The sequence below is a fragment of the Falco cherrug genome, chromosome 7, assembly GCF_023634085.1.
Source record: "Falco cherrug isolate bFalChe1 chromosome 7, bFalChe1.pri, whole genome shotgun sequence".
Lineage (NCBI taxonomy): Eukaryota > Metazoa > Chordata > Aves > Falconiformes > Falconidae > Falco > Falco cherrug.
The window spans coordinates 59172691-59195483 of NC_073703.1; the positions used below are offsets into that span (position 1 = coordinate 59172691).

The following is a 22793-nucleotide window of genomic DNA, read 5'->3' on the forward strand; positions in this document are numbered from 1 at the left end:
TAATGTACTTGTGGTTTTTCATGGACTATATTTTTATGCATATTATTAGTGGAATACAAATATGCAAAAAAGCAAACAGTTTGGTGTTATAATGTGAAAAGAAATTTTACACCAATCTTAATTTTAATTTGTATGGGAACATTTTTACCACAAATTCCATATTTTAATAATACTATCCCAACTCTATTTTTTAAACTCATTTTGTCACTGTTTTGTAACAGAAACACTGTAAATATTATAGATGTGGTAAACTATTATACTTGTTTTCTTATAAATGAAATGATCTGTGCCAACACTGACAAAATGAATTAATGTGTTACTAAGGCAACAGTCACATTATATGCTTTCTCTTTCACAGTATGCGGTAGAGCATATGGTTTACTCCTAATGGAACACTAGCTTCTCATTAACATACCAGTAGCAATGTCAGAACTTACAAACCAGCATAACAGGGAAATAGAAAAACTTATAAATTAGACCCTTTCAGTATTATTGAGTAGGAAATAACTGATGTTGCAAGGTACAATATTTAGCTGATACAGTGCCCTTTTCTACATCTTTCCTTTCCAAAAATCCCAACTTTTCGTTGTTAGAAATACAAATATTGAGGTGCATTTCTTTTTCTACTTTAAAATGATTGACATTCTTATCATTTTTAAAGCCATGTTTCAGTATTTTTCTTTCTCATGCTGTGTTTTACATAAGCTTCCTTTTCTCTAGAACATATTAATACCAACAACAATTCAGGGGAAAATAAAATAATGCTCACTTCTATAAATGGATTATCCCTCCAGTAGGTACAGTGAAACAAATAGGGATTGTAAAATGAACCGCATAGCTTCCTTGGCCATTCAGGATCATGCAAAAGAAATGGATACACCAGACCGTTGCCTCATCCTGTGGGGACAAAATGATGTATCAGACCTTCACTGGAGTTGTTTGGTGTCAGCAACCATATTAAAACCAGTTTCCCTAACTGCAAATGTTAAAACTGATTTACACCCACTAAATACTGTAATAACAACAACAACAACAAAAGTATGCAATTGTGGTGCATCTCCTTCACTTTAGTATGCCTATCTTTACATCTCAACACAGCAGTAATACAGTTGGATGACCTGGTTGTAGGGGCTTGTCTGCTATCCAAGTCACTGCAGGGATAAAACTTGAACTGTGTAAGACAAGGTCAGTCCAGAGTTACACGGGGAACTGAAATCTGGAAACTACAATTTCAAAGATTTGATGCCACAAACTGCTGAATCTCCAGTCTCTTGGTAGGCTGCACAATGTACCAAGGGAAAGAAAGTGCCACATCTGAATGGATTCAGCATGACCACAATACTTTTACTGAAGGAGAAATTCTCATTTCAGAAGTAGCTCTATGTGATCCAGTGAAATTGTATTAGGTAACACTAGGAAGATCATCACAATCTTGCCCTCTCTTAATTTACTTTTAAAAACATAAATATAGATGGGGTTTAGAAGTTTAAGATTGTTATACTGTGCTCAGGGCATGAGAAAGTCTTGATTAAAAAAATCTACATGTCAAAAAGCCCTAAACATACATTTTCAGACTTGAACATATAAGGTAATGACAGACAGAAACTTTGCTCAGCTTAAGAATTTTCTCTTATTCATTCTTACTTAATATGTCATCCTCCTCTTCTTCCCCTTCCATTCTTATTCTTCCATATTATTTTTTTTCCTAATCCTGCAACATGTTCTTCTGCTGTTGGTGAGGTTTCTACAACTACCAGTTAAGGACTATGTAGTAAGACCTCAAGCCAAATCCATCTCTGCTCCTTAGGTTATTTAGCAAATAGTAACAATATCTACCACAGGCTGGGGCAGAGTGAGCCAGCAGTGCTTACAGGAAAAGCTCCAAAGTAAAAAAGCAAGAACTGTTTACATCCAGGTGTGGTTGGGCGTGTGTGTGTGTGTGTAAATAAACACAGTAAGGCATACTTTATTTGTGGAATCCTATTCTTTCATTGAGAGGAAGTCATCAACAAAAAAATGTAATTATCAGACTAGCTTAGCTTTTCTTTTTTCTAACTGTATTGTGTATCTGCACCTGAGTGAACCCTTATCTCACCTCGTCAAGTATACCTAAGCTGAGCATCAGTTTAACTTCAGTAACACAAACTGTTACTGCAATTAGTTCTATACTAATTCAGCAGTGATGTTTGTCCTGTATATATATCTTACTAACTAGGGGTAGTACATCCTTACCATTTGTAGAACATAAATAGCATCAGGAGGAGGAACCGTTACAAACCCTAACTTTATGAAACAGGAAGATAATTGCCCTAAGTACAAATTGGTTCTTAACTCTATTCTTTGCCAATCAACCTCTGCTAAAGAAGCACTCATTTCTACCATTCACCTTTGCACTCCAGCGTTATAGGAACCATATTGCCACTGAACAGTAGCACTGCTAACTCCTGCTGCTTCAATAAAAAAATAAAATGCAAAGGGTTGTGCATTATTTCAATGTAGACTTTGTCATTGCTTGATCTGGTCACTCCCTTGTTGGACCATACTGCTTCTACAGGGAGAAATCAGTGTTTGTGAAGAAGTTGCACAGTCATTTGTAATTACTTTACAATACAGTAGATGGTAATAAATGTCTCTGAATGAAGTTGCTGATTCAAAGAGATAATTAAAATGTATGTCTATCTGACCCCAGTTCCTGCCAGCTTTATGTAGCTACTATGCTGCCAGTATCTTGTTTTGTTTAGACAAAGAAACTCTATGTTGTATTAACAATAACATTTAAAACAATTGCTGAAATAAACATTTGCTCCAAACTGGAGCGTTACAGCACTCTTCTAATCCTGGTTAGGCCCATGTACTATGACAATGGTTTCTTTTTCCAGGAAAAACATTATTTCATTGAACTTCCATTGGTGTTAAGACTTTAAGACTTAGCCCAGGCCTCATGCAATTCTAGATACCCTCTTCAAGAGAGAAAATTAATTAGAGAGCAAAGGAAGCCAGCATGCTTATCATTTGATCAGGTCACTGACATAAGTGCTTCACACTTTTTTAAAGCCAAAAGCTGTCTTGTACACCTGCTCAGAGGTCTCATCAATTTTATTTGAGCAAAGCCAGTTCTTTTAAGCTTGTCCAGGGAAAAAGGTGGCAATTGTGATGGGGAGGGAAAAGGAGAGAAAGATGTGTTGCAAGCTCTTTATCTTGATCTGACTGTTTGTTTTTGCACTGATGTGTGTAATGAAACAAAGAGGATTTAATGTGGCAAACAGAAGCCTATTGGCACCCAGAGGGATCTCATTCTCTCTCTTACAAGTCTTTTTCGTTTCAGGTTGCAACATCTTCTTTTCAGCCTATCCACAAGGCCGAGTTTCTTACCTGGGGCGTAAATTTGTGAGGCATGAAGCTCTTTTGTTTTGACAGGTGCTCTTTGCCTCACACCAGCCTAGCATTGGCAGTGCTAATGCACTGAACAAACTTCAGATATGCTAATGACTGTAGTTACCAAAATTCTGTCTGTAATGAGTTTTATTAGCTTACTTCACTTTTAGTTCTTAGGATAAAGTGGTAAAAACAAATTGCAACAACAGAGGTCTGAGAAAGTTGGTTGCTTGTTATGCATGGCATGGATTTCTCCAGGTTCTGTAAAACCTCTGCAGTAATGGGAATATCATAAACTAGTAGGTGAGAACCAGATCACAATCTCTGGCACAGTATAGCTGCATGCAAGGTGTTTCAGATGTAAAGAAAATGTACAGAGGAAACTTAAAATAGCCTTTTGATTGTATGGTGTTTCACCTCTTCCAGAAAGGAACATCCTTTCTCTGTTGGCCAGCTGCCCTGAGCCTAACATGTTCTTTACGTGTTTTGATCCTTCGCTGGTGGATTAGAAGGTCATTATAATATCAGTAACAAATACTAACACATTTTTAAAATGAAAAATTGGACGTTCAGGCCTTGAAGTTGTGAAGTAATATCCTTGCCTATCCTTGCCTTGCCTTCCTTTCCCAGGACCCTCCATCACTTAGGTGCTTCCTAGGTGCATCATAGGTACAATCTGATGACTAAATTCTAAATATATACTATTTTGTCAGTTGTTCTTTTGTTGTTTAGAAAAGCCTGAAGGAACAAGGAATATTGGATATAGACAAAAGGTATGAAAAAAGAAGAGAGAACGCGCCAGTATTCTGTAGTTATAGAAATTAAATGCAAAGTACAATGCAGCAAAATCAATAGTAAACAATAGTTCAATTACAATTTATTTCATTGTTCTACTGATTTCAATCCAGTTTTAAAAGAATTACTTTCCCAGTGGCTTGACTTTTGTCTTTGTACTTTGAAAAAAAGAGAAATTACAGCTGTGGAACCTCATAAAACCAAGAATTCATCACTTCTCTAGAAGCTGTATAGATCTCAGTGTATCTGAACTGTCTATGACAGTTCAATAATTCTAGTAACTTGGACCTGTTGGCATCAAAGGTTCTTCTTTTTTCTCACCTCTGATTTTATCCTATGAGTAAACTTTGGAAAAAGTAGACATTTCATTGTCCCAGTAAGACACTGGCTAGAAAGGCATGTCTGTCATCTCCATTTCAAATAGCTATGAAAGAGTATGTCTGTCTTAATCTCATCATTTTGAATAAACTGGCTTGCCTGCTGTGATTAAAGCAATCACACAAATCCTAAGCCAGCCTAAAACCAGAGTGTAGTACTGCCTGTCAGGAATTGCAGGTTTTAAGCCTCAATTTTTTTTTTTTTTTTTGTAAAAGCAAACAGACTTTTCTATCTGTCTGAGAAACTTAACTGTGTTAACCTCTGGAAGGGTCACTTGATCCTTGAAAACATAATTCTGCATACACATCTGTTTGGATGGAAAATATATGATCAGTTTTATTTAGAGCTTCTGAGAGTTACATGCAGATGGAGACTCCTACAGGGAGAAAAGGGCCTTTATTAAGACTGTGAAATCTGGAAGGGGAATTTTGCCCAGGACTACCAGCACAGTACTTACCCATGTCTGAACTCTCAGGAGATATTTTAGTGTGGGCAGCTGCTTATCTTTCAAGGTTTCAGCCTGATGTTCCATGCTTACTTCTGTTAGGTACTTTGGAAGACTGAAGAGTTGAGCAAATCCTGAGATCTGACCTGTGATTCCAGAGTCTGGATATTGGTGATCTGTTTTTCAGTATAGTCATCAGGTTCTCTCACTGAACTGGGAGAGAGAAGAGAGGAAAGCCTTCCAACATTACCCTAGTTTTGTTATTTTCAGGTGGCTCTATTTGAAGCCATAGGTTTTTGTAACCTTGTATGGACAGAGGGACCTAAAGCCTTGCAATCCAGATTAAAATTTACATGAAAACATATGCAAAAAGGAGCATGGATATCTGTGACAATTTACTAAAAGTCAATAGAGAGAGACTGAGCTTACTGGCTTGTTGGTAAATGTCTGGAATACAGTGAAACGTGCCTCAAAGTGTGTCCACATTAAGCTTAGGATCACTGAAGTGCCTCAATGGCTTTCAGCTCCAACTTACTCTACTGCTGGTGAACCTTTCCTGGCTGTTAGACTGGTCACTAAATCAGGCTTTGGCCAGGACTACAATGGCTAAGAACTAACTGAAAAATAGCCCAGTGTTCACCAATATGTGTTTTGTTTACTTGCTTGCTTGCTTGCTTGGTTTTTTTTTTACAGCACTGAAACTCTTGGACGCAAGTCCTGCCACACTGGGGGATGTCTGAGGGCACAGCTGCGTTTCTTTGTAGGAGCTGAGAACCAGGGTCAGCAGAGCTGCAGCTTCATTCCACCATGTAGAATGTTTCCCCTTTTTCATTTCCTCCTCTACTCAACTATGAAACAGGAACATAAGGGCAGAAAAAGTACATCAGGGGAAGTCAATACTTGAAGTTTGTGGAACAGGGTTGTTCCATAGGTCTTATACAAAACAGCTTCCTACCCCTCACTGATGGGAGTTCTTTCTACAATGTCAATCAAAAGTTCTTGGACTTGATAGGAAAGATAACTAGGATGAGATTCTACAGTCTGTCTTGTGGAAGAAATTAGAGTGGCTATACATATGATTTCTCCTGGAATAAAAAAAATAATTGTCTTTATAAGCCCCATTCTTGTCCTTTGTTCCTGTTGTTTTCTGGATTTGTCAGTGAGAATCTGCCACCTTGTCTTTGCTGTTCCTGCGTACTACTTCCTTTCTGTTCCATCTTAACTCAGGCTAATGCACGGCTTTTGTTGAAGTCTTCACAGCAAGTTTGTCCTAGTTGTCTCACAATCTTTCCAGCTTTTTTAGTGTGCTACAAAACGTTACATTTTATTTGTCTAGTTATAATTGTTTGCTAATTGTTTGAAGGACTGTTCTATTCAACCCATATTCTTCTTGGAAAAATATAATCAACGTGTGAATCTATCACTACACAGTTTCTGGAGTGTAAACATTATAGCTATTCACATCAGGTGCAAAATCCACCTTGATTTCAAGTCTAACCTATGTTTTCCTGCTTTCACCCTTCAGCTTCTACTTCTAGGGGCTGCTGGTGCAAGACCTATGACTATAAGCTGTAATTGTGCCAAGCAGGGGAAGGCCACCTTGGCAGCAGAACTTTGCCTGCAAATTGTAGGAGATGAAATGAGAAGCTTGCAGCTCATGAGGCATCCTGCTGAAGGAAGGCATATTCTTTCCCCATCTTCCTTCAGACGTCTGAACTCTCAAGAATTTCACAAACAGGGAGAGATACAGAGAAGGCATTACATTTAGGATATATGCTTGTTTTCCAGAGATTTGTAATCTCCTACTTTTTATTAAGTAAAAAACATCCCTGGCTTAATAAAGCGAGGGCAAAACTTCTGCTACGAGGAAGTTTGATTATAGTGCTGATTTGGCTCTTTAGGGGTTAAATTGTAAGCCAGGGAGCTCACTTTTCAAGGAGATTCTAGGAGTTTAAGTGACAATGGGAGTTTGGACTTGCTGCTGGGATAGGAAGTTGGACGGCAAGGTTCAGCTCTTATGAGGGAATCTAAGAGCAAGCCAAGAGGCCAGAAGGTTAAAGGGCAGTGCTCAGGCTTCCCATCGGTTCCAGAGACTCCAAACATTCAGGCATTCAGTGGCTGGATTCCCTCATGACAATCAGATGAATGGCCAGTAGGGACACGGAACTAGAACTGATCCTGCTTTCACCTCAGTGTCACTTGTCACCAACCCTCATTCTTTTAAATGGAGGTAATAACTGAAAAATAATTCTACTAAGAGTCATAGGCAAGAAGAATCAAAGAGAAAAACAGAGTTTCTCAAATGTCTTTAAGCCTAATTCACTGTATTTTGAACTGCAAGCAGAAAGGTAGATAAAATCTGTGTATGCTCAGAGAGCTCTGACTCTATCTATCCTTCCCCATGTATGTGTTCAGTAAGGTGTATTTTGCACTAGATGTAGCTTTTTAGTGGATATAGCTTACTAGAGCTCCTTAGACGACGTAGCTTATAAGGGCTACTGAAGATCAGAGCATAAGCTTTAGTAAGGTACAGCAGTAAGACTGGAAGTTAGGAAAGATAGGAAGAGCTGATGCAGCAATCATTCCACAACAGAAAGACTGATTAATACCATAACATGTATTAATGACCCCAAACAGCTAGGCAATATCTATGGTCCTGTGCACTGTTTTTGGTTAGGATAAAAAAGTGTAATCTGAGTTCTGGTTTGTTACAAAGACCATGCGTAATTTTTCACTTCCCTTTCCATTGTAGATAACAGAAAGGTAAGAACATCTTTGCTCACAATTCTATGTGTTTCTCTGGCTGTCAGGTTTTTTTTCAATTCTTTCATTTTTGACAGCATTACACTACTTTTACTTCATTTAGGCTGTTTCTACGATGAGTAAAATAGCACTGTATTGCAATCTTTCCTCCTGGTCTCCTCACGATCTCTACACTATTTTGCTTTCAGTCTCTTGTGTTTGTTTTCAATCACTGTGCTGGTATATTTTACCCTCTGACTGGTTTTGCATGTTTCAAGAATTGGCTTTTATAAATTCTGTTTTCTGTTTTAGTAGAGGAGTGAAGGCTTTGTATCTAGACCCTACATGAGCACTAGTATGCTTCAAGAAAATTGTATGCAATATTTCTTACAACAGCATTTTAATCACAGTTTTTAGTGCAGACTAATTTACTATCCCCTGCATGTTTTCACTTCCTGGCTTGTTTACACTAATATACATATATAGTTTGTTACCTAACCGCACCAGAAAGTAAAAATTTGATCTCTGGTTTTCTTTTTTCAGCCCCCTAAAAGTGCACCGTGAAATCAATGAACAAATGAAAGATCTTAATCTGATGTTTTAGCCATGCTTGGAGGGGCTTCTATGCCAGGGTTTGACTGTCTTGCAAACAGCTTACTGCAAAGCTTGTAAAAATCTATTTTCAACTGTTTCTGATTGCATTTGCAGAAGACTATATGCATGCAACTTATATTCATAATCTCATATGCTGTGGCATATGAGAAATGCAAGTTTGACAACAGATATTGGTAACAAGGGATTTTTTTGTTCAATTGTTTTTTTGGCAGGAAGTGATGGAAGAAACATTGGGAAAAAAAAAGAAAAAAGCTGTAAACACCAGATCTATATAATGAATCTTTTAAACCAAAATACATGAAATTTAGCTCCCTAGGAGCTGAAGCAAAACATATATCAGACTAGTTACTATGATTCACAAAGAGCCATCTTGCCATTTAAGTACACTTTCAGCTACAGCAGCTGTTTTGATTCATAATCTGTGCTATAGCAAGGTTTATTTTAAAATACCAAGCAGGGGACAGGGCATTCAAACATCAATTACTTAACCGAAAGGATTCAAAACCTGAAGTGCTGGAAACTGAAATGAAACACATGGCAAATATTTTGCTTCCTGTCACACAAGGGATTCGATCCTGCAGGCTGCGTGAGTGCAAAGCTCCAGTTCGTCTGCAGTCAACAGGTGAAATTCTGACATTATTGCCGTCGACTGAAATCTTTCCTTCCCTTCCCCAGGACTGATTTGACCATAGAGATGTTCTCTGATGCAGGGTATGGTAAGGTCTCAGAATTTTTAATCTCTTGTCGTTTTAAGTTGGATTCCCTTGTAAATATAATCTTGTAAATTTACAAGACTAAAATACAGTCTTGTAAATATAAAATCATGTAATGCTACCCTTTGGAGGTGTTGGATGAATGACAAAGAATGTCATACCTTTGGTCTTGGGGAAGGAGTGTTGGAATATTTGCATTCGGCTCTTGCAGCTGTAACTGGAGCCAGTCCGCTTCACACCAGCTCTTCTTTGAGAATCTGCATTCAGTTCTTCATGCAACTTAGTTGCAGCCTATATGTGGCAGAGTAAAATTGAAAAAATAATTAATAGAACAATATATATATCCCTATATCCCCTCAATCCCTTTTCCAAATCAATATATATTTATCCGGGAAGGAAATACTAGCCAATGACTATTAGTTTCTTCCTCTGTTTGCTAGGACAGCACAAGTCAACCAAGCAAATAAGCCAACAGTCACTCAGCATGCAGGATCCTTTTGCCATGCCTTAGATCACTCACATGTGAGGATTGCCTGGATGAATGATTTGCAGGATCGGGCTCAGACAACACCTGGAATTGTCAAAGCATTCAGACATACAGATGGCTAAAAGGAACATGTACGTGGCGCTCAAATTATTTTGTTAATGGTGCCATCTCCTGGTAGCAATTTGCTAAGCTAATCTTTGCCCCTACAACCTTGTTAAATATTTATACTTTCTATTTTAATACCGTAACACTAAGGAGAGGTCAACAAAATATGTTAGATTGCCTTTCCTGCTAATTTTGGTTTTGTTATTTTATAAGGCATACTCAAATAGGAACCAAACTCTTATTAACAGTGGCACATTTTAGTACATAACTTGCAGGACATAGATCCAGTGCTTTTTGAAAAGATTTTATTTTTTCCCTTTCAGGTTGCTTTCACTTATTTCTTTCATAGGTATTGAACAATATAAAACCGAGTAAAGGTAGATGATACTCACAGAAGGAGATGGGTCTGCATACCAGTGCAGAACCTAAATCACCACATTTTGGGGAAGTAATGGTGCAGTTCAGAGTGGGTTCAAGAATGTTTGAAAAACAAAGAAAGGAACTGTACTCTGGAAGAGACTGATGGTATGTTAAGTCAGTAAGAAATATGTCTTCAGATTTTGAATGGGACTAATAATGTCTGAATGCCACGTTCAGAGCCTTGCAAGGGTTCACTTTTCCAGAGATCTAAGAAATCAAGTGCTGTTGAATTTGATAATACTAAGACATCACAGTGGAACAATTAAAGTATCCAAGTAATAGGTCTCATTACCTGATATTACACTGAGAAAAAAATGTTTTCCTGAACTTATGCAATAATTTCTTTCACTGATACAAAAGGATTAGTACCTTTGTATTGTGGCAAAGGTATTGTAAACTCATTTTATGGAGCTCTAGTTCTGGTTCTGTTCTGATTCTGCCACAGACTTTGTTGTTTCTGTGAAAAAAATGCTTAAACGAGATACACCTCAATGCTTTTTATCAACAGAAAGAACTTCTAACAGGATTGGTGGTGGTTCATCCTTCACAGGACTCCTGTAAATACCAGTAAAGTAAAGTTTGCAAACTGCTTGTATACTAGAAAGTTCAGAACCACACAGTAGCTAAACTAACTTGTATTACAGTTCCTGTAAATAGGTAAACTAGGTGGTGCTGAATTTGGCTTTTACTGTACTTAGCTGTATTACAGAAATTTCTGTAGAGTAACAGGGCAACTACCTTTGAGGAAACGAACATAGTCACTTGGGTGTATTGATAAGCTTCACTTAACAAGCGGGAATGGACGTGCACTCTTTGTAAGGACTTTGCTGCCTCAGATTCCACTTTGATGCAATATTTGGTTTTCTTCGTATTGCTATGCTTGGAAACGAGCACCAAATTTACTCTGCACTTGAACAGTGTTACCATACCCCAAAGTTTAATCAGCCAGCACCTCTGTCTTTTCCCAAGTGTGCCTCTTTGACTGGAGGAAAGCAGTCTTCTATTTTTGTTTGCCACCTATTTGCCCATATTTTTCCATGCTCGTCCTGTTGCTGTGTAGTATCTTCTCAATCTTGCCAGCTAAAAAGAAGAAGGTAAGATGCTAAAGATGCAAAGGTAATCCAGTACCAAACTGGCCCCTTCAGAACTGCAGCTGGTTTGCCCTGGCAAAGGTAAAGACCCTTTAGCAAAGAGGCTTTGTTGGAAATAGGTCTTATTCAATAAATACCTAAAGGAGCCCAACCACAGCCAGTTTTTGGGAAAGGTCACACATGAATCAAACAGGAAGATATTCCAGGGAAGGAGACTGTTTCCATTCACATGGTAATGTCTGACATGGAGACAAGCTGAAATGGTAGCAAGGGAAATAGGGAAAATGTTACCACAAGTAGTGTGTGGGCTACTACAGAACAATTTGCAAGGGGGTGGAGGTCTGAACTGCACATCTACTGGGGAAGGTCAAATTATGTAAATGGCAGAGTGCTTACTTGGGGAGCTCTAACAGTGGGTAGATGGAAGCTACACACTAAATTGCTCAGTAGAGTTGGTTATCTGGTTGTTTGTGCAAAAAACTTAGTTGAAGATAGACTTTAAAAACACAGAATTAGGAGGAGATTACAGTCAGAATGGTGAATAACAAAGCAAACTGCCAAAGTTTTCAATTTATACCAGGGGCCAGATACTGAAAGCGAAAAAGTGGTGGGACTGAACAGGAGGAATATCAAGAAGTATAAAGTAAGCAGGAAAAAGAAGTGTGAGAGCAACAATCAGTTCACATCAATTTTTGGGTGGTTTTATATCTTACCTTTCTTTTTGTATCCCCAAGCGTATCTCACTTCGCTGTGTTTTTAAACTTGTTTTTCCACTGTGCTTCTGTTTTTCAGAAAAAAAAAAATCACTTAGATGTAGAGAAAAAATATTGCATTTGTCTTCTGTGGATATAAGTAAACCAGATTAATTTTTACTCTTGTAAGTACATTTTTTTCTTTGACAAACTTCTAAAGAACTTTCAGGATCTTATTTGTATTCAAATCATTTAAAGATTTTTTTATGCAAGCTAACCTTACTTCGTAGAGACTCTGCACAACATCTTAATTGCCAATTAACAGGCTAATCATTTCAGTGACTGGATTTGAGTTATATACCTTACTATTATCTTATTGACTAATGCTTTTGAACTGAAAGTGGGGCATTCGGCACTCTTTTTATGCAGCAGTATTTTAAAATTTAGCTGGAACTGGCTGCCTGTAAGTAGCTTGGCAGCTCTGCACCGTGAACTCTGCTGACTAGAAGCTGCCAGCACTAGTCTGTATCGATTCCTAGCTGTTGGGCAGCTGCTTCTGTATTTAAAAAGAAGTTAACGTTTTGTTATGTAAATTGAAGGCAGAGGGGAACCTTATTGTTCTAAAACACAGGGTAATTAGCAGCAGTGGTGGAAACTGAACATTCTGACAGGAGGAGACTTAGTACCTATCTTATCAGGAATGACTGTGTTTTCACATTAAAAATGTTACAGTAGCTTGGCATATTACGTACTTCGTATATGCCTAAGGCTTTGTAGAAACGGAGCGATCGCTAATTAACGCCTTGTTAGGCACCCCGGTTAACGAGCTCGTCTGTGCAGAGCTCCCCGACGGCCAGCAGGTGGCAAGGCACACAAACCCACAGCGCTGCTGGGCTGGCGGCCACAGCACCGGGTGGCAGCTCCGCAGCGGGAAGCCCGAAACGACCGACATCAAAAGCCACCCCTCTACTGAGAGATGCCCTGCAGGATTTCCGCATTTTCAGTTTTCTTTAAGGATGAGTCCTTATGGAATACTACAGTTTAATAATAATTGCAGTGAATTGGAAATAACAAGTTGTTAATAAATATCTATGACAAAAAACCCCAAAAGTATGAAAAGATATCGGGAATGGAGTAAAATCACATGGTCCCTTATTTCACAGTTATCATGCAAATCAGACAACATAAGGTCTTGTTACTGGGTGCCTCAGAAAACTGGCAATATCCTAGCATTTTTGTCTTTGATCACTGCTTTGAGTTCAATCTAGGATGCTAATAGTTACCCACTTGGCTCAAAAGAGAGAGCTTTGGTTGTTTCAGGCACATGCACAATTGTCCACATCATAAAATGATGACAGCTACTTGGCAAAGTGATGTGAAAAGGCAGTCTATGGCTTTGTCTGAACAGGGAAGTTGTGCTACTTATGTAGATCTAGTTAAAGTGATATTATTGCTGGATCTAGTCATACTCGTGTACCTGTTTCTGTATGGGCAGGAATTTAACCTCTATAGCTAAAAGACATTTCTGTGCTCATATAAATATGACTGTTCTACAGGCTGTGCCAATATAATTTTATTGGTAAAAAGCCCCAGCTTAGCCAACAAAAGAGGACAAATATTGAGAGATAATTGGAGGAATAAATTAATAATTTTGTCACCCTTAAGGCTATGAATACATGAATAAGTCTGCACAAAACAAATTAGACATGAGTCTGTGGACCATGATTTCAAATATCTGTGATAGAGTTATTAAACATGAAAAATACTGCAGTATTTGTTATATTAGTCCTGCATGCTCTGCACTACCTAGCCTTCCCACTCTGTTTTCTCCTTCCTCAGAGCCAAGGATATTATTATCTTCATAGGTTGTCTGCTATGACAGTGGAAGAGCTAGTAGGCAGTCTTCTTCCTTTTGTCCAAAAGCTGCATGAGCCTCCTTTCAAGCAAAAGCATCTAGTAAATCTACAGTAACTCTGGAAACACTGGAGGTCTGTGAGATGCAAAAGGAACTGGGTGGATGCAAGGGCTTCTGCAAGGCCAAAAGGCCCCAAGGCTTTTAAAAGAAGACCGTGGAGTGTCCCTTGGCCCAGGCACTTGGCCTCAGCCACAAGATGCTTCCAGGGACAGCCAAGGTCAGCTTTGTCTGGAAGGCTGGGAAATGAGAAGCAGAAGAAATGACAGTCCTCATACAGTCAGGGATACCTCTACCTTCTTGATCAAAAGAGTAAATTATGTCAAGCAACCTTGCTTTTTTTTCATACAGCACTGTGAAGGATTTAAGTGCTATCACCCATTGGTGACACACTAATATATCTGCGTGTGCATTCTTTATTACATTGAACTGCAATACTGGTTTCTCGATATTCATTGAGAGGTTGATCGTCCACATTTTGCATAGGGATAGGAGATGCACAGATGCGGTTTAATCTAACGTGCTATGAAACTATGTCCTACTTTGCCATAGTACTTTATTAGCAATGTGGTAAGAGATTTGTGCTGAATGAGGTCAGAAAGCCATAGATCTGCCATGGCTGCCTAGTGCCTGTAGTGAGGACTTCAAGGGCTGTGCCTTTACTCTGCAGCAAACACGTAGACACTGCGACCTCTGAGGCAACTGTGGTTGTAGCTGCAGGAACTCTGTACATTTACAAGCTCTTTAAATGTCCGATGAAAAGATTTATTTGTAAATGGATTGTAATTTCCATTTTATGCAATATATCCTTTCCCTTCTAAAGAACATCTCATCTAAGGGTGCATATTCTTTGGATGCACCCAAGTTGACCTGGAGAGGTGAGAACACATCACCTGGTATGCCTGCCTTTTCTTGGCTTTGAGTTCCAGATTACTGCTCTCTGTTCCCAAGTCATTCATTTACTTTCTTTGTCAGTTTGCCATCTACAAATGGAGTTAAATATAGAAATGTAATGGGGGGGCTGAGAGTACATTCCTGCATATTTTTGAATGCTCTATTTTCCAAGTCTCATTAATTCCATCAGAAAACTAAGATATAAGTTGGGATAAAGTCTGACTGTGAAGGTACTCTTGTTTTGAGACTGCTTTTGAGGATGATTTTTTTTAATGTGAACTTGTTTCGAGCAAGGCAGTTCAAGTTTTTAAACCTGTGTTACTGCAGCTGTGAAGCATGAACAGTGATATTTGCCTACTTTCTCACAGACAAGTAGCTAATAGCCATAAATCTTTCGAAAAGGTGAGAGTATTGCACATCTTAATAGTTGCAAAAAGGGGAACAGGACTCTAAATATCTAGCAGTTTTGCTTTGTGCTCTTTTCAGGGTCGAAGTACAGATTTATTATCCTAATCCTACCACTTTCTCTGAATTTTCTGCAATGTTGTGACCTTGAAAACTAACAGTCTGTGAAATTTTTCCTTCATGTTTTACCAAGCGCTGAGAATGAGAAGAGGTATTTTAATTTTAAATATATAATACTTTCTGATGACACTTCTCTTGTTCAACAGGAACTCTTCCAACTTTCCATTACTGTATATGCATATACAAACATATGCATTTTTTAGGTAAGGGAGGCTGTTTTCAGGGCACAATGAATATGAAAAGGCCATTATCAGACTCAAAGCAGTTAATCTTGAACTGGCCCATTTTCCAGATGGAACTTTGATGTGCAAAACTTCCCATTAAGGTTAAGTAAAGTCAAGTTCAGCCCAGAAACATAAAACGTGCTCCTTATTAAGAGCTCCTTATTTCCCTATGAAAGACCACAGTCATGATGTTTCTACTAGTAGGTCTTGTTCTGACTATTAGAGGTTTTCCAGTGTGAAGCCGTGAGCCAAATGCCTGCTCTAACTTTTCACCACTTTGTGCCATGAATATTCTTGACTGTACTTGATGTCGAACATACTTCCTTTTGGCAGATTAAAGAATAAGGCCTGTGGATATATACATTTTACATGCACATGGGTTTTTAACATCACTTTAATTATTGTTTTTATTAAGATTCCTGTTCGTAACACCTGCAGCGATCATCTGTGGTGAGCGCACGTGAAGATACAATGCCATGAGGAAAAGTGGCAGGGTTAGAAACCTCAGCAGTCCTTAATTACTCTTAGGACCTTAAATCCTATTTCAAAAGAAATCAGGAAGACTGAGACACCTAGAAATCCTCAAGGATTCAGGCTTGCAACTTATCATTCACTTTTGAGAAATGCAGTTCAGGACATGGACACATGATTTCTGGCAAACCTGGCCACGGTAGCGCAACACCCCCACTGTCCCTCCAGACACTTTTCTCAATGTCTCCCCATGGCAGAGCTGGTAGAATGGAGCATCACAGCCCTAATTCTCAATCAGGGAAAATTAAGAGAATAAGTGTGCTTAGAAGCCTTTGAGTGTCAGCTCGAGAAGTTGAAATGTTCTATTTTTGCTCTGTTATAAGGCCAGTAACAAACAGCTGGGGGCCAAGACAAAACCATCCTAAACTGCCGCAGCTGTTTACATGCTAAATGTGAGCCAGGTCCCTCAAGTAAAATTTTATTTTTTCTTAAGAATATGTCAGTACACTTTCCACTTATTAAATGTAGTGACCTAACTGCTCAAAATTAACTGAAGTTTTTGTATGCCTAAGTCAACAGAGGAACCAGAATAAACTACCTGCTTTTCAAAGGGTGGTTATTAGGACTTTCTGAAAAATCAGTCACCATTAAAAGAGTAAGAAGTTGTCAGCAATAAGTCACTATTCATTTTGGAAGTGATATCAGAAACTATTTAAGTTATAGTTGGCAAATGTATCATAAATTCATATTGGAAAATAGTTTGTCTGGATAGAAATACTTCAACGGGATCTGCCAATTTTTGTCAAATTTTGGCAGCACACATGTGCTTACAGATTTCAGTATTTGCCTTAAAGGCACGTTTTCATCGTGCCTGCTTTCCTTGTAGCTCTCCTGGCTGGCACGGTGCCTGGCAGACTGCAGAGTGGGGCCTTGGGCCCCCCAGTCTCACGGCGCAGACAGGCTCCCTAAGGTGCAGGACCTTAGTGCTTGGATGCCCAAGCAAAATGTTTTGTTTCATGGCACCTTTCAAACTAGCAACTCTTCAGTCTGAAACTTCAGCAGACTTTCCTTAAGTTCTTATTTGTGAATAGCTCATGGTCAAGTTTGTAGGTGTGCTTAGTAAGGCAGCAAAATAATTTACACTTTTTATAATCTATGCTTCCTGCCCCTCACTGAAGCAAAGCAAAGATTCAATAAGAAGCACAGACAAATATTAGCTCACCCAGTAGACCTTGATTTCAGCATTCACTTGCTCCAGTTGCTAGGAACAAGCTAAGGAAAAAGCAAGGTGAAACTGCATCCCATTCAGCTGTCAGATTTGTCACCACTGAAAAGTACCTGATCTACCAAGACAGTTCCTCTGGTTTACATTTGATTTGGTTGAGCTCTTTCCCCTCTGGCACATGCACAGCAAACCCCAGGAATATGAGCCTTTTGGTTCAGATGCCATAGGTCTGGCTGTGAGGTAGAAGGTGGTCAGTGCAGCATGTGGCTGGCTTCCTTTGTTGCTAGAATAAATTACAGCCTACTTCTCTGGGGGAAAAAAATAATAAAAATTAGTATATCTGGGAAAGTGGTAAGTTGAGCAAAGTTTGGGGTGCTGAACAGCTACATGGACAGGGCTCTGGTTTGTCAGCGTGAAGCAGCACTTCTCCAGCATCTCAATATTTTGGTAGACCTATCTGAATAATACTGCACTGTAGAGGAATTACGGAGGAATGAAGGCAGGTTAATTAACATTGATAATGTACAGCTGTGGGCTGGCTGTATTTCACATGGGGCGGTGGGTTGGCTGATGTGGATGAGGTACAGCTGTGGCTGGTTCCTGCTATGTAGTTAAATAGCTCTAAGGGGTACGGAGGAGGGGGATTGGAGGAAGGGAGATGTGGAAGAAGCAGAGGGAGGATGGAGCAGAGGCAAGAAGCAGGGTGGACTGGCCTGAAGCGGATGGTGAAACAGCATGGATAGTAGGTGAATTATTGAAATCTTGTGGGGGACTGGTGGCTGTGCCGGGGCAAGGTGTTGGACCTACTTATTGAAGTTAACCTGGTATGGAGCAGTAAAAGCCTTGTTGCAGCTTGCTAGTTTTGAGAGTGCTGTGACACTGTGCCATAATCCGTAACTACTCACTCCTGATCTTTTCCCTTATGTCTTGTGGACTGAAGTAGTATATGTGGCTTCACTTGTCTAGCAATTAACTCTTAAAATTTCCTTAGGAGTTTTCTTTTTTCTTTTTTCCCTAATTTCATGGGATGCTAAGTATCTGTTCCTGTTAGTCCAGTAAGGGTTTGGGGGTTTCTTTCCCATCTTATTAGCATTTTCCATGTCACCTCTGTGACTTCACTGTCCTGGACAAATTCAGCTGTGCAGAAGAGGTGTTGATTTCTCCAATAACATAAAATAACCTGGTCTGTTTAACCTCTCAAACTAAAAGACTGTTGTTGACACAATAGCCAGATGGTTATTGCCTTGCCATGAGGTCAGGACTTAACAACATTCTAACCACTGCAGAGGTGAGATTCTAGAGAGGCTTTTCAGTAGTGAGGTGGAGAGGGGAAGGGGGATGGAGGAGGAAGAAAAGAGGAAGGCAGAATATACAACTAGTTTTGAAGAGCTCCTGCTAAGCTGAGAGCAAGGAGGTCGGATGTAGTATCTGAGACGATGGGAGACAAGGCCTGCTGACAGGAATTCCCTCCCACCCTACGATGTAAAGGTGTGGGTGGGTGGTCACACATGGCCAAGCGGCTGCACGACAGTTGAGCTGTACAAGTTGCTCTAGCACATGCTTTTAGCTTGCCTTGTTTGCTGAGTTAGTTAAACTGCCTGGACAAGATGCTGGATAAAGCATATCTGAATGAATAAAGAAGATGGCAACCTAACATAAACCAGAAGTTCTAGCTTCCAAGTATGTTGGCTTCTTTGCGCTCCCCAGCTAAGTGAGCTTTGACACAACAAGCATGTCTACAGATGTATGTGTACACACCTGCTTATATACATGTGATATGCAGTAGCACAGCTGAAAAGGAAATGTCATCAACTGATCCTCAGGCTGGTATTTCCGTGCAACATATCCATTGCTGCTTTTCTTCTGTGATGCATGCGCAGGAACTGTCGGCCTAATGGAAAATTAAGGCCACGGAAACATTACTACAGAGCTGCCTACCGTTCCTTTTTCCTGAGTAAAATGAGCAAAGGAAAATCATGTAGGACAACACAATGCCGAATTTCTCCAGGACACTTTGATGCTGATGTATCAGGAAAAGCAAGTTTCCGTTCAGGCTTTGAGTTGGGAATCGGTGAATTCATCTGTCTGGCTGAACTGCACAGTTCAAATTTCACAGTGCAACAGTTTTGAACAGCAGCAGGGAAAACTTTTATTTATTATACTGGCTAATGGCAGATTATTTTTTGAAAAGCAATGGATATTTGCACAAGTTCCTTAAAGTGATGAAGCAAGCTGCAGTGCTCAAAAAAACCAAAAGACATGGGGAGAAATGAAAGTATAATATACCCCTTGTAATAAAACAATTGTTGCTTTGAAATAATGTTTAGTAGCTAGTCAAAGTTTCTCAGAGTAGTAATGTATTTTTACTTTTGCCTTTGTTGGCAAACAGTTTATCAAAAATGGTCTGTGAGATTAAATATGTTTATCAACACGGGCTTGTGCTTGGCAAACCCTTCTGCATGCTAAACATTCTCATGGCATAAATTAGCAGATGATGGGGTTCAGTGTAAGTACTCAATGTCCTTCCTTCACTAAAATTCGCACTGTCTCTAGTTTCATCATCCAGCTTCTTAGAGATCCTGTTGCAAGCTGCAAAGTAGTTTGCTCTCTCTTTTCATGTCCTGACTAGCGTCCATACTTGAGAACTGAGTACCAGTATGCGATCTGGTATTTTTGAGAATCTAACTGTGTTTAAAATTATCTTTGCTCAAGGGTTCGTACACTAACAGTAAATAAAACCAAGCCACTAATCAAATCCTGACTCACCTTGATCAATGTGAAAGCAGAGCTCAAAAGCTCTGTTACTTGTTAACATAGAGGAATGAGACAACAAAATTAATGCCCTTCAGTGAGGTCATGGCTCCTTCTGAACAGTCATGACATTGGCATCTGAACAAAGTCTATATGATTCTGATAATTTCCCTTGGTTTCCTTTTGGAAAATATAGTTAATTTGGCTTAGCTCCTGGAGGTGTTAAAGAACAGAATATAATCTGTATAATATCTGTGAGTACACCACTGCACCTTTAAGTGGCCTTCCTTTTAAATATACACATACTTCTACTGACAGAAATTTGATAATCAGCCTGAGTCTATTTTTATTTTACAGCTGATTGAAAAAGAAACAATGGCCAATAGTAAGCCAAATTTAATCTTGTAGAAATGTCCTGACTGAAAATATAGCTGTTACAGCATGGCAGAATAGTCAACACATTTGAACCCTGTCCAACCAGAGCTGTTTCAGGAAATGTTACAAGGTCAGTGTTATTGGAGAGCTTCCTTCAGGGTCCAACTGAAGTGGAAAAGGATTTCTTTTTTGGCAGTGAGAGCAGGGGAAAGAGGCAGGGAGAAGAGATTTGTAAGTAATTTTTCACAATACTTTAATTTTCTATAAAAAACAGGTGTGTTTTTTCTGTGAATAGGTGCTTTTTCTACATTTCTTCTACAGTACATGCTATCTGTCCAGTAGAGGTGCAAAATGCCTAAGAATTTTTGCTGGCTTTGGTCGTTATGTATCTGGCATAAATCCATTTTTTCCTTGAGGAAGAGCTTTGTCCAAAGGAAATTTATCTACTGAAAAGCCAGGATTTGATCAGTAGAGGTTTAACACATGTGGTTATTGGCTCTTACCATTGCATGCTTCTGCCTCTCATCCCATGCATCTTTTCTTTTTCAACTCAGTCCTCAGTACCTGTATGTCAACTGGTTTCTTTCAGAGGCAGCCCAGCATAGAATAATTTTCAGCTTGTCACTGAGTTACTCTGGCATGTGTTTTACAGTGCAGCCTGAACCCTCTTGTAGTTAAAGCTAAATGGGTTAGCGTTGGAACACTAAATAATTGTTAGAAATGAAAATGACTACCTTTAATGTTTTCAGGGGAAGGAGAGCAGGAGAGATCCGTATCACCTTGTCAGTTCAACGGAACTCAGTAGAAAAGCAGAAGTGGCACACTTCTCCATTAAATTAAAAAAGTAAATTCCCATTAATGTGTCCTTAACTTCCTCACTGCCCCGGTATGTTTCAAAACTGACTGAACTTGCAATATAAAAACAGTCCAAGCAAGTTCTTACCAAAAATATGTTATAGGCATGCAGGTTAGCTGGCAGCATTTCCCTGCCTACCCCCACATGGGCTTCTTAATGATGAACTAACTCATCTGCCTACTTTTGATGCCATTCCAGGGATATTTCAAACAAAAATCACACGATTTTTTTTAACAAGACTTTTATTGAAAACATACACAAAGTCAACAAGTTATTTAGCTTCTGAATGTACATATTGGAGAATATTCATATTAGAGAAGAATATTTTATGAAAAGAGGAAATATAACTGACATGCTGCAGTTTGTTACGAAGGCATTTAGGCTTAAGGGCAAGTTACACTGTCAATGCATGTGTCTATGTACACAAATAGGTGAACACATACACACAGGTTAGCTGATTTGAAACTGTACAGTGCTATGCAATTTTTTTTTTCTATTTTTCAACACTAAAAAAAGCTTTTATCCAAATGGTAGAAGTTGTTCACAGAACAGCAGTTATGATCTACTCTTCAAGAGTTTGCTTACAGTTACAACACTAACGATGCACACACACACAAAACAACCCAGATCTTCATGGGAAAGTTCTCTCTTACCAAAATGAGGCTCAAGTAAGAAAAACACTAGTTTGCAAAGGCACCGTGGAGACAGGCTTTAATACATTAAATACAACATGAATCATTCACAATAACAAGTTTAGTGTTTCTGGGAACTTTTGTAAATACAACACAGTTGGTCACACAAAAATGTTTCTGTTGATTTGTCTTGGCAACTCAGATACATCAACAGTGTAACAGCGTAACAGCTTTGTTCCCATCTGACAGAAAATAATGGCAGTTCTGCAAGGCAAACGCTAAACCTGACCGTATGTATTTATTAATTCCACAGTGTTTTGACAGATTATAGGGGATGCAACTTAAAGGATGCTGACACGCTCACTGAGGGCTTTCATTTCTGTTTCTTCTAGCTTGGTGTTTTCATTATGGTTAGCACTTGGACTGATAAGGTGCGCTGGATACTGCAGTCCATGTTCTCCTGAATACTGTTCCCATCGGGAGTCATCACTTTCATGGGTGATGTAACGTTCCCCCATTTTACATTCAAGTTCCCTTAAATCTAGCCAAGTTTGATAGTCCTGAAATAGAGTAGCAGTATTAGTTTTAAATTTCCTAAAATAAATGACATTCCCTTCTACTACTAATATGTGAAGTGCTATTAACTCAGCAGTCTAAAGGTCATGCATCCCTATTGCTCCAGAGTGGGAAAATCTTATAATTAATAAATATGAAATCTGCCTATAGAGATAGGCTTCATCTCTAGAGGATTTTTTGATACATTAATTTTATTAAACTGTCATAAATATAGTATGAAGATGTTACAGGCTGTTTTGCAGAATTCATGGATAGTGTACAGATTTCCATAATCTCTAAATAAGGCATGGTGGTAAAACAGTTCCTCATGCTTGATAATAATAAGAAGGAAGAAGAAACATCTTTAAATCATACACGTAAACCCCTGGGATCTGTATCAGTCAGTCAAGACATTTGCTCTGTCTCGGTATAATGCTGCAGGATATCAATTCAGCTTGGGCTAGAAAAATATCTGCTTTTCCAAACTTTGGCTATTACTGGTGTGCTCAAAGAGA

General features: G+C 39.0%; 1 protein-coding gene and 2 long non-coding RNA genes across 6 annotated transcripts in view; 1 reads left to right on the forward strand and 2 right to left on the reverse strand.

The window, feature by feature from the left end:
- Nucleotides 1-5011: 5011 nt before the first annotated feature.
- Nucleotides 5012-10011, reverse strand: LOC129736509 (uncharacterized). Its single transcript, XR_008733221.1, has 3 exons — nucleotides 9584-10011; nucleotides 9225-9354; nucleotides 5012-5206 (listed from the first exon to the last, which is right to left on the reverse strand). It is a non-coding gene; the product is annotated as an uncharacterized LOC129736509 (long non-coding RNA).
- LOC129736510 (uncharacterized) lies at nucleotides 8857-12038 on the forward strand. The gene is made up of 2 exons (XR_008733222.1): nucleotides 8857-9066; nucleotides 10005-12038. It is a non-coding gene; the product is annotated as an uncharacterized LOC129736510 (long non-coding RNA).
- Nucleotides 12039-21787: 9749 nt separating this feature from the next.
- PRKD1 (protein kinase D1) overlaps nucleotides 21788-22793 on the reverse strand; it is a 142228-nt gene continuing 141222 nt past the window's right edge. For all 4 annotated transcript variants that reach the window (XM_055715753.1, XM_055715751.1, XM_055715752.1 and 1 more), the window contains one exon: nucleotides 21788-22283. In XM_055715753.1, the coding sequence (XP_055571728.1) occupies nucleotides 22065-22283 (219 nt within the window). In that variant the 3' untranslated portion in view covers nucleotides 21788-22064. The remainder of the gene's footprint in view (nucleotides 22284-22793) is intronic.